This window comes from Chinchilla lanigera, unplaced genomic scaffold (genome assembly GCF_000276665.1).
Source record: "Chinchilla lanigera isolate Chin_1 unplaced genomic scaffold, ChiLan1.0 scaffold00166, whole genome shotgun sequence".
NCBI classification, from domain to species: domain Eukaryota; kingdom Metazoa; phylum Chordata; class Mammalia; order Rodentia; family Chinchillidae; genus Chinchilla; species Chinchilla lanigera.
In genome coordinates, this window is record NW_004955567.1 from 1523534 (window position 1) to 1534849 (window position 11316).

Below are 11316 nucleotides of genomic sequence, written 5' to 3' on the forward strand. Positions count from 1 at the left end.
CGCGGCTCAGCGTCGCCCGCCGGCCCTCCTGGGGCCATGGGGGCGCCCCCGGGCTACCGGCCCTCGGCCTGGGTGCACCTCCTGCACCAGCTGCCCCGCGCCGACTTCCAGCTGCGTCCGGTGCCCAGCGGCTTCGCGCCCCAGGAGCAGGAATACCAGCAGGTGGGAGCGCAGCCGAGCCGGCTCAGACGGCGGGGCCGCCCGGGTGGGTCCCCGGTCTCGGGCAGGCGCGCGGATTGGGGTACTGGGGGAGAGGAGCCAGGGTGCCCACGCCTGGAGCGCCCCCGGGACGGCGCGGGCTCAGACCCCTCCCCTGGGTAAGGGGGCCGGGGTGCGGGACCCCGAGTCGTGGGGAGGGAGGGGGCCTAGCTGGCGGCGCGCGGGGGGCCCGAGACCCGCTGGGAAGCCGTCCCAGGGTCACCCAGGAAGGGCTGCTTCGGGGTCCCTCGAGAGGACCCCGCCCCCATAGGACGCAGCGGGCGACCGTGCCCCAGATACGGTGGGCCCGGGAGAGCGGACCTGGCGCCGGTGGAGAGGAGGGAGGGGCGCCCGGTCCCGGACGCGGCGCAGGACCTGGAGTGGGGAAGGGGCTCGGGCCGGCTGAAGAGGGGGCTTGGGCGTCCTGGGACGGAGGGGTGGTCGGCGCCGTGGGGAGGGGCAGGGGCTGAGGAGCTGGGGCTCGTCCTGGGTGGCGCCGCGGGGACCTCGGGAAGTGGGGCCCCGGGGAGGGGGCCCAGCTGCAGCTCCAGCTGGGAGCGCTGTCCCCTGACCCAGTTTAACGCAAGTCTTTGACTTTGAGATTAGGAGGCTCACGCCGGGCGGGGGCGGGGGCGGGGGCCGGGCCGGGAGGGCGGCCTTCGGTTCTGCCCCATCAGTGCTGGGCGCCCTGGCCCGGCCCGGCCCGGCTCAAGCGGGCTCCGCGAGGCAGCAGACAACCGCGCTATGTGGGTCACGGCCGCGGCTCCCGCCTCCTCCGCCCCCTCCGCCTCTCCGCGCGCGCCACCCTGCCCACGGCGCTTACACAACACAGCGGCCGCTCACGCGCTCGCTCGTCCGGGCGCCACTCACCACCCGGGCAGCGAGGTGCGCTCCGCCGCCGTGCACACGCACGGCCACAGCCCCGACACGGGCCCCGCGGCGCGCACGGGGTCAGGGCGGCCGGGACACAGTCGCATAACACACTCACTCGTCTGCACACACATACACACTCGCGTGTGCACGCATGCACACTCAGTGCACGCACATATACTTTTGCGTACACATGTACGCACTTGTGTGCACACGGCATACACACGCACATTCCCCTGTGGACATATACCCATGCACACTTCCGTGTATACGTATGCACACTCACCCGTGTGCACATATACACAAGCACGTGTGCACATATCTATACACACACGCCTTTACCCAAGTGTGCACATATACACTCAACATACTCCTCCCACACACCTACATGCTTACACACATGCTAACTCACACATGCCACACGCATGCTTACACACATGCACATCCGTTTACATCTGCACACACACTGTCCGTAGTCCCACACTCACCTATGTACAAGCTCACACGGAAACAGAGGTATTGACTCTGACACTCATCTGCATGCACACCCATGGAGACACAACGTACACACACACTCGTGTGTGCTCATTCTCAGACTCCCGAGCACACACGTGCCAGCGGCTCGCCCACACCTTCTGGGAGCCGTGCCCACCGCAGTCCCGCCCTGCAGCCTCCACGCCGTGACACACCTCGCGCTCACACTCACACTCAGGGCCCCCCCATTGCTTGGCAGCAAACTCAGCAAAGCATATCTCACGGAAACCCCGCACTGCACACACTTGCACCCTGAAGATGAGGGGTGCAGACACGGGAAGGGGCCCCTCCCCCTCGGCACAGCAGGGCCTCCGCTGGAAGCTGATGCCCAGGCCGCCAGGCGGACCCACCCCACTCTGGGCCTCTGGCCGCATGGGAGCACAGGTTTGCTGCTGCTACCCAGGCCTGGGAGAAGCCGCCTTCTGCCAGGGCCTCTGTGTGCCCAGCCGGGCCTGCGAGGCTGTGCCCTCCGCACTCATCCGTTCTCCCCGCCCCGCCCCTCCCCTCCCACTACCCGCTCCCCTCTTCTCTCTCTCTGCTTTGCCTCTTTTCCCGGCCCTGCCTTGCTGCCTGTGTCTTCCTCCCCTCTCTCTGAGCACATCCGCCCCCATCTTCACCCTCCCGCCCCACCTCTGAGCTCACGCACACGCACACGCACACGCTGGCTGTCACAGAGCACACCATCCCGTGTCCCAGTCCCCCGCCCCTGGTGACAGACTCATGTGGCAGTGGGTTGCGTGCTCAGCAGCGGGGAGACAGTGAGCATGGACGCGGAGCAGGAGAGGGGTGAGGAAGCCGCCCCACCGCCCCCGCACGGGGCTGGGTGCCGCCACTCAGATCCCACACAGTTCCGGGAGCCTCAGCAGGTCCCGGAGACACTCCATTCCCACAGCCTCGCTGCAGTGAGGACACGGGGGAGGCTCAGAGAGGGAAGGACACACAGCCGCAAGAGGCCAGCGTGGCGTCCCCGTTGGAAGCTCCCTCCGGCAGCCTAGCCCTAAATCCTGAGCCCCAGATGCCAGCTTGGGAGGGACTGGGGACCCCGTCTTTCCCCACAAACCTGGATGCCAGCAGGGTGAGTTGGGCACCACCTGCCAGGGTCACGCGGGGACGCTCTGAGGCTTGGTGTCTCCCCTCCCCAGGCCCTGATGCTGGTGGCGGCCTTGGCTGGCCTGGGCCTGGGCCTCAGCCTCATCTTTATCGCTGTCTACCTCATCCGCTTCTGCTGCTGCCGGCCCCCCGAGCCCCCTGGGGCCAAGAGCCCCCCACCCGGGGGAGGCTGCGTCACCTGGAGCTGCATTGCTGCCCTCCTCGTCGGCTGGTAACGGGGCCCCAGGGTGACGCGGCGTGGGCAGGCTCTGCACACTTGCTCTCTGCTGCTCTGGCTCTTCCCGCTGGCGCCCTGGGGTGTGGGCCACGGACAGTTAGGAGAATCCCACCCACCCTCCGCAGGGAGAGCTGTGCCCCTTGGTGTCTGGAAGCCCTGAGGTCCCAAGGAGAAATGGCCCTCCCGAGGGGAGGGGTAGGCTCAGCAGTGTGGCACTGGGCAGCCCTCGAGTAGCTGTGCCAGCCGGGGCAGTGGTGTACCCCTCCAGGCCACGACTTCCACAGCTTAAAGTGGGCTTCGGGGTGCGACGCAGCTGCGGGCAAAGCGAGGCTAGGCGAGCGCTGAGCCAGGCTCTCAGCTGTCCTCCGTCAGTGATAATTAGCGAAAGCCCCCACTCATTCATCCTTCAGTGACTCTGAATCCCTGTGGCTGACGCCGACCGGCGGCCTAGGAGCTCTGCACCCAAGGTCTGCGTTCCAGTCAGAGAGGCAGAGCGCACACGGGTGTTCGTGACCAGGAGCTCCGCTCTGCCCAGCACCAGTCTGGTTGGGGCCTTCCTTCCCCCTGGACCTGCTGGACCTCAGTGTCACACCCAGTTTGAAAGACAAAGGCTCAGAGAGATAGAGGAGGCAAACGCTCAAGATCGCAGGCTCAGGAGGCAGAGTGGAGGTTCAGACAACCTCCAAACCTAGGGCCTTTCGAAGTCTCCATGACCCCGGCAGGCGGCTCCCACGGGGCCAGGACCACTAGTGCCACAGAGTAGAGGACTAGGGGCTTGAGGGCCTGGACCTGCAGGCCACGGCCAGCCAGTGAGGAACCTGCACCGAGGCTCCTGTGGCCAGCCAGGGTTGGAGCCCGAAGCAGGTCGCCCCAGCCTGGGCTCTGCCACAGGGAGAAGGGGTGCATGTTGGAGGTGCCTGGGGCGCTGGGTGCCCTGTATCCAGGGGACCTCCCCATCTGGCTCTCCAGAGTACGGTGGGTGGCAAGGTGGACAAAGGCCCAGTGGACGAGAGACCCAGCCCAGCCCCCACGGCCTGAGAACAAGGGGAGCTTTGTCAGGTTCTGAACAATGGGGCTGGGGGCACTGGGCGCCCATCCCAGGGAGGGGGTGGGGTCCGAGGAGCCAGGCTGGGAACTCTGAGGGCAGCAGGCTCTCGCCCCCCTGGCAGCGGGACACAGGCTGGGGGAGGGGTGTGGGCCCCCACGTCCAGGCGCCACAATGGAGCTCTGTGTGTTGGCTGGGTTGGGGCGCCCGCCCACTCTTGGCCCACCCCCTGCCCTCCCTCCCACATTCTCATACTCCTCTCCCAGTCGGCCTGGCGCTGGGGCTACTGGGCGGGGCTGGGGAGGCTGAGAGCTCCCAGAGACACAGGTGGCTGGGATCTCTGGGCCAGAAGGAGCCCCGGGATGAAGGCTCAGGGATGCCCAAGCCCTGGAGGGGCAGGTGCTAAGGGTCTCAGTGCTCCTAGGACAGGCGCAGAGAATGCTGGACATGAGGCTAAGGATGTGGGGCAGGTCATCCCAGGAAGGATGTCTTCTCCTCCAGGGCTCCTCCCTGCTCTGGGGAGGCTTGAGTTAAATCTGGGGGCCCCTGCCCCTCCACCACTCCACCCACCATTAGCATCACAATGACGTCCCTTGGCTGGGGGTGAGGCCTTTCCCGTTACCTTGGCAACTGGGCTGGGTGGGTTAGCTGGAGACACCCTTTTCCCACAGTGGGCTGGACCAATGGGACGGGCTGAAGATGAGGTAGCTAGAGGAGGAGGCCGGGCTGAGGGGTGCCTGTGGGGGACGGTGGTCCCCTGGGCCCCCAGACCGGTTGAGATCTCCTCTCTGTCCTTCTCTTCTCAGCGCTGGCATTGGCATTGGTTTCTATGGCAACAGCGAGACCAGTGATGGGGTGTCGCAGCTCAGCTTGGCATTGCTACACGCCAACCACACGCTCAGCACCATTGACCACCTGGTGAGGCAGCCGCCAGCCAGACCCCTGACCCATACCTGGACATGCGGGGCCTACACTCTAGGACAAAGGGGTCCAATCAGAACTGAGAAGACCCCAGACTCAGAAGTACACAATCAGATGTGCAGCCTTCGGGCAGTGCCCAGCCCTCAGCACCCCGCACCAGCCCTCGAACTGGCTCAGACCCAGACCCAGACTCAGATCCGGTCCTAGGCCTGGACTTCAACCCAGAGCCCAAAGCAGAGACAAACATGGGGACCACAGTCCCTGTCCTCAGGCCAGACCTGGGGCTGCTGCAGACCTGACCCTTGGCCCAAACGCAAGCTCAGGGACCCCCGTCCTGAGATCCATGACCCGGGGTTCCAGGTCGCGCCTGAGAAGCGGCCGCACCACCAGCCCGAAGTTTCAGTCCAGTTGCACTGCGTGCCCAGGTGCTGGGCCAGGGGACCCAGATGTGAGACCCCAGACACGGGAAGGCAGATGCATAGTTCACACCTAAGACCCCAGTCCTAGACCCTGCGTGGGGCTGGGACCCTCACCCTGAGACCTGACGGAGCCACAGGACCCCATGGCAGGACCTCAGAGTCCCAGGGGACCCTCCGCAGTCCTCGGGTGCTCAGACACCTTCTACCATAGCTCGGCCTGCTTTACCCAAAGCCATCCCGGAGACGCCCACCCCAGACCTGAAACGCTGCCCTTCCCAGGTGCTGGAGACGGTGGAAGGGCTGGGCGAGGCGGTGCGCGTGGAGCTGACCACCCTGGAGGAGGTGCTGGCAGCACGCACAGAGCTGGTGGCTGCTGCCCGGGGAGCTCGGCGTCAGGCAGAGGCAGTGGCCCAGCATCTGCAGGGGCTTGCCTTCTGGCAGGGGGTGCCCCTGAGCCCCCTGCGGGTGGCCGAAGAGGTATCCTCTGTGGAGGAGTACAGGTGAGAGCGGCATCGCCCCCCTCATGGTGCAGCGGTTCTCCAGCTGGGCTCCTAAGGGGACCCTGGACAGAGTCTGGGGATGGTTTGGACTGTCACAACTGGTGGCCAGTGGGTGGAGGCCGGGGAACTGCTCAACATCTCACAGGGCAGGGATGGCCCTCCGCATCAGAGGACTGCTGCGCCCAAGGTCAGCGGGAGGAGCTGATAAACCCTGCTGTATCTCGGTGGGTCAAGGGATTCCCGGCCCGTCTCACCTGCATGCGTTCACCCCTTCACTCACTACCCAATTACAGCGCCCCCTTTTATTCACTCATTCCTTCATTCCTGGACTCACATAGCAAACACTCCCACACTCAGTCACTGCTGGACTAATGTGGCACGTCACCCACTCACTCAATTCAGCAGATATGCACTTAGCACTCTGGAGAGAGATGCGTACTCATGTGCTTCGGAACCTGAGCTCCAGATGGCCACTCCCTAACCATGTGATCTCAAACAAGCTACATACCTGCCAGCCCAGTGCCTCAGTTTCCCCACCTGTAAAGTGAGCCTCGTGGTAGTGCTGCCCTCTGGATTGCGGAGCGTGTGTCAGTATCTGTTGAGTGCTTGGCAGGTAGACGGCTCACAGTGAGTGCTGAAAGGTGTCCCTGGCATGGGGATGTGCCTGGCATGGGGGTGGGGCAAGAGGTACCTGACAGGAAGTCCTGCCCAGCCAGGCCTGTCTCCTGCCACAGGCCAGGACACCAATAAAAAACAAAAGCAAGACAGCAGAACATGTTACTGTTAAGGTGGTGGGTGGGGAGAGCTCTGGAGAAAATTAAACAGAGAGGGGCCTGGGTGGGGACAGCTGCAGTTTGTCAGGAGGGCCAGGAGAGCCACGTCAGAAGGTGGCATTGAAGGAGAGGACACAGCTGTGCAGCCCTCTGGAGCAGCCGCCCTTTCCAGCGGCCAGCAGGATGGGGTCTTCACGGCTTTGTCTACTAGGAGTTGTTTTTCATTTGCCCTGGGTTGGTGGCTGAGATGCAGAAGATGAGGTCCTGGAACTGTTCCTTGGTGGAGGTACTCCTCAGCTGACACAGGATGCCCTGTGGGGACATCAGACAAAGGCAGGCAGGCCTGGCCTTGAGGGAGGTTCCACACCATGGCCGAGCTTAGGGCCGCAACAGCTGGGCACCAGAAGAGGAAGGGACAGCTGTGTGGAAAATGCCAGGGTGGGGCAGAGCCGTGGTCAGCTGGGCGTATCTTCTGGATGCACCACTCAGAAAGTGCCCCACACCTGGGAGTCCTCCACAGTCAGAGCCTCCAGGACAGTGTGAGGGAGGCAGTCAGGGATGAGGGCCAATGGAGAGCAGTCGCAGCTAAGTGGGAACCCTTAGAATGTCACCACTTATTAGGTACTTCCTGTGTGCCGGGTACTTCCTGTGTGCCGGGTACTTCCTGTGTGCTGAGCACTGTGCTATGGCTGACTGTGGACCCTACCCTGTAACCACGGGGAATTATTCTGTCATATCTAATTAACTGTTACACACCATTTAAAGCTTCCTTCGTGTAAGTCGGCCCACAGCATCCCTCTGCTGAGAACTTTATGTGCATTAACTCATTCACCAGGCAACAGCCTTTGAAAGTCAGCAGTAATGTGCTCCTTGCATTACAGGTAGGGAAACTGAGGCAAGGAGGTTAACGCTCTGGGCTAGCTATAGAGCTAGTTAAGTGGAGGGCTGGCTGCTTCTAGATGCCAAGCCCCACGGTTGTTCGATGGGATCCTGGTGTCTGCCAAGCTATCTCCACTCTGCAGCTCTGGGTGGGGAATCTAGGCTCCAAGAGGCCAAGTCAGAGGCCCACTGTCACGGAGCTTGCGGTCCAGTCGGGGTTCAGTCCCACGTGCTCAGCCTTGGTGTCCTGGCTCCTGGGTGCCCATGTCACAGACAATGGGGGCATGGAGGTTGCAAGGCTGTGCTGAGCTTTGGGTGACCCTGAGGGTGTTGGTGTTCTTTGTTGAGGTGGGCTGGGGTGCACTGAGGGTGCACTGGCCTGCTCTGAGCTTTGCTGCCCTGACCCTCCCCCCAGGTGGCTGGCGTACGTCCTCCTGCTACTCCTAGAGCTCCTTGTCTGCCTCTTCACCCTCCTGGGCCTGGCGAAGCAGAGCAAGTGGCTGGTGGTCGTGTGAGTGCGGGCAGCCTGCCCCTGGCTTGTTCCCCGGGGAGGGACCCTGGCCAGGCTTCCCTGGTGCTTGCGGGACCTAGCATCCCTGGTGGCAGGAGCTTAGCTGCACAGCTTTCTTAGTCTCCTCGGCTGGGTGCACACAGAGGAGGCTCCATGCATCCCAGGATGGCCTCACAGACTACCCCAGAACCACGAGAACCCACAGTCACACTTGCAGTAAAGACAAGGCTGACCACTGACACTTGTACAGGCCGGGCACCCCAGGTCCCGGTGATGGAGGCACCATTACGCTCCCACCCAGGAGTGGAAGAGCGTGCAGCAAGGCTGCCTCGTGGTGTGGGACACGCAGGCCCTCCCTCTGGTGCAAGAGCTCAATGTACGCTCTCCATGCCACTCTTTCCGGCACTTCATGGAACCCTCTGGCCTGGCCTCCAAGGCGTGTGCCTCTGTCCTTGTTGAACAGAGGACACTGGAGGTCAGAGAGCTTGTGTCACTTATTCGGTTGGGGCCACACATCTAGGGGGCGCTGCAGTTGGGACTCACACCAGCCAGCCTACCTTTGGGAGAGCCCACTACCCCCCCTGACCTGGGGGGGGGGCTTTGGTTTGCACCCCAGTGCCCTTCTGGCTCGCCAACCACCCCCCCATGCTTGCCCCCACCCACCCTGGGGAGAAGCCAGGCCAGAGCAGCCCTGGAACTGACCCCACACCCTGCAGCAGCAGACAGGGCTGAGGGGCAGCTGGCCAGGCACTGCTGGGCCCGCAGTACTGAGACCAGCAGGGGCAGTGGCTCCCAGGGCCTCTCAAGAGGGGCAGCCCCCCTATCCCGGTCTGCAACTGTGGGTCCACCTGTCCCATCTCACTCTCTGCCTTTCCTGGATTCTCCAGACTCCGGAGGTGGTGGGGTAGGGGTGGGCTGTGAGGGCCGAGGGGGTGGCAAGTGAAGGGGAAATGTGGGCAGATGGGGACCCAGGCCAATCCCACGCCGCCCTCCAGGATGACAGCGATGAGTCTTCTGGTGCTTGTCCTCAGCTGGGGATCCATGGGCCTAGAGGCAGCCACAGCCGTGGTGAGTTCCGGGGCCCTGACTCTTGGAGCCTAGGCGGGCTGGGAGGGGCTGCGGCACACAGTCACAGTTCAAGGTGGGGGCTTGTTTCCTGGGTTGTGGGAGGACAGAGGCCAGAGGCCTGGACATCCGGGTTCTGGGCGAGGAAGGGCTGGGCCTGACCCTCTAAGTGTGAGGGGGGAGGCCGGGCCTGGACCCCAGGGCTGAGGGGGAGGGCCGGGGACCAGGAGTGGATGTTGGGGATGTGGCGATGGCACCCGTCCTGCTCTCTCACGCAGGGTCTCAGCGACTTCTGCTCCAACCCAGACACTTACATCTTGAACCTGACCCAAGAGGAGACAGGGCTCAGCTCAGGTGACTGCCTTCGTCCCCACCTTCCCAGGCTCCCCCGGCCCTGTCCTCCTGGGTGGGTGAGGGAGGGGTACTGGTCGTCCGGAATGCTCGGTGCCTGCCCCGGCTTGCTGGAAAAGAGGGCCGGGTGCAAATGCTGGTGTCCGGAGGGGAGAGGAGTCAGGAGGCAGAGGCCGCGGGAGGAGGTGGAGCGCACATGCACGCAGCTTAGTCTGCCACCCGCCTTGCGGGGGCAGAGACCCTGGGAAAACCCCGAGAGCTGGGCTAGGAGGTGTCCCTGCGCCCTGCCCTCCCACCGCCCCCAGGCAAGGTCTGGGGCCCAGGCTCACAGCCCCCATTCCCCCTCCGCTTCAGACATCCTGAACTATTATTTCCTGTGCAGCCAGGCCATCTCCAACCCCTTCCAGCAGGTGAGGGCTGCGGGCAGGGGAACTGGCACTGAGGGGACAGCAAACGGGCACCCCCACGGGAGGGCAAGGCCCGGCCCAGCATCCGGGGTCCCCCTGTGGGGAGAAGGCCAGGGCATTGGCCATGGGTCCGCCCTCCTCCTTCTCACAGAGGCTGACGCTGTCCCAGCGAGCTCTGGCCAACATCCACTCCCAGCTGCAGGGCCTGGAGCGAGAAGCTGTCCCCCAGTTCCCATCTGCGCAGGTCAGTGGACTGGGCCACAGGGGTGGGTATCACCCACGCAAAGGTATAGGCTGGCTGGACGGGGCAGAAGCCAGAGGAGCCGGCCGGTCCTCTTCCGCGAGAGGCCCCAAACTGTGGGCGGGGCGGTCAGAGTGGGCGGAGCTGGGCGGATGGGCTGGCCTAGAGAGTTGGTGGAGTAGCTGCCTCCCCTCCCACCGCAGAAGCCTCTGCTGTCCCTGGAGGAGACACTGAATGTGACAGAGGGAAACTTCCACCAGCTGGTGGCACTGCTGCACTGCCGTGGCCTGCACAAGGTCTGTGCCCTCCCCAGGACCTGGTCCCAAGGGGGGACTTGCCTCAACTCACAGAGGTTCCTCCTCCCTCTGTCCGGCAGCTCCCACTGCCCATGCTGGCACCTGTCCGTCCTCTCTCCACGTACATCACTATTCTCCCTGTTAACCACCTATCACCTATCCTTTCCTCCATCACTACCGTCTGTGTTCCCTCCTCCTTCCCTCCCCCTCCCCTGATCCTTTCCTTCCTTCCTTCTCTTTTCTCCCTCCTCCTTGAGGCTCACAGCTTGCTGAGTTCTGCAGCAAGAGCCTAGGTTCCAGTCCTGGGCAGGTCCCCCCACCCCTCTGTGCCTCAGCTTCCTTGTTTTCAAAGCCAGGGTTATAGACAGGTAACACCACCAGGGAGGACTCGTGCCAGCTGCTTTGCTGCACTTGTGAGACCTCAGGAACATCAGCATCTCTGAGTCTTGGTTTCCCCGCCTGAGAGGTGAGGATGAACATGTCCTCCAGGGGACACTTGTGAAGGCTGCATAGAAGCTCACCCTCACAAAATCGCGGGACTCTGTCTTACTCACTTTCCCTATCACTGTGAGATGCAATACCCGACGCTCACAACTTAAGGGAGGAGGCATTTATTTGGGTTCATGGTTACAGAAGTTATACCCCATGGTCGGCAGCCTTCCATGCAGAGCCAGCATGGTGGAAGGGCCTGGGTGGAGGAGGGCTGCTCATATCATGGGGCGGCCAGGAGCAGAGAGGGAGGAGCCAGGGAGGGGGTCACCTTTCTCTGTCCTCCACCCAGTGACCCCTCTTCTGACAAGCCCCACCTCCCAACTGCATGCTCAGCCGCTGAGCTCACCAGAGGAGGCACCTGTGGATAAGCATGGCACGCCACAACTCAGCCACCCTCCAAAGGCTTGGAGGGGGGACGTCTAGATCTAAACCGTAACATTCCACCCCTGGCCCCCGAAAGACTTGTGTGCATGTCTCTATGCAAAAT

The 11316-nt window shown here is 63.4% G+C and overlaps 1 protein-coding gene across 3 annotated transcripts in view; it reads left to right on the forward strand.

The window, feature by feature from the left end:
• The window catches only part of Ttyh1 (tweety family member 1), a 15430-nt gene continuing 4114 nt past the window's right edge, over nucleotides 1–11316 (forward strand). The window contains exons 1-10 of one of the 3 annotated variants that reach the window (XM_005413376.2): nucleotides 1–162; nucleotides 2745–2923; nucleotides 4781–4892; nucleotides 5594–5814; nucleotides 7882–7977; nucleotides 8973–9045; nucleotides 9321–9396; nucleotides 9748–9803; nucleotides 9952–10044; nucleotides 10245–10337. In XM_005413376.2, the coding sequence (XP_005413433.1) occupies nucleotides 37–162; nucleotides 2745–2923; nucleotides 4781–4892; nucleotides 5594–5814; nucleotides 7882–7977; nucleotides 8973–9045; nucleotides 9321–9396; nucleotides 9748–9803; nucleotides 9952–10044; nucleotides 10245–10337 (1125 nt within the window). In that variant the 5' untranslated portion in view covers nucleotides 1–36. Of the gene's footprint in view, nucleotides 163–2305; nucleotides 2389–2744; nucleotides 2924–4598; nucleotides 4679–4780; nucleotides 4893–5593; nucleotides 5815–7881; nucleotides 7978–8972; nucleotides 9046–9320; nucleotides 9397–9747; nucleotides 9804–9951; nucleotides 10045–10244; nucleotides 10338–11316 lie in introns of those variants that run through there. The other 2 variants (XM_013509268.1, XM_005413377.2) reach the window with 2 other exon arrangements.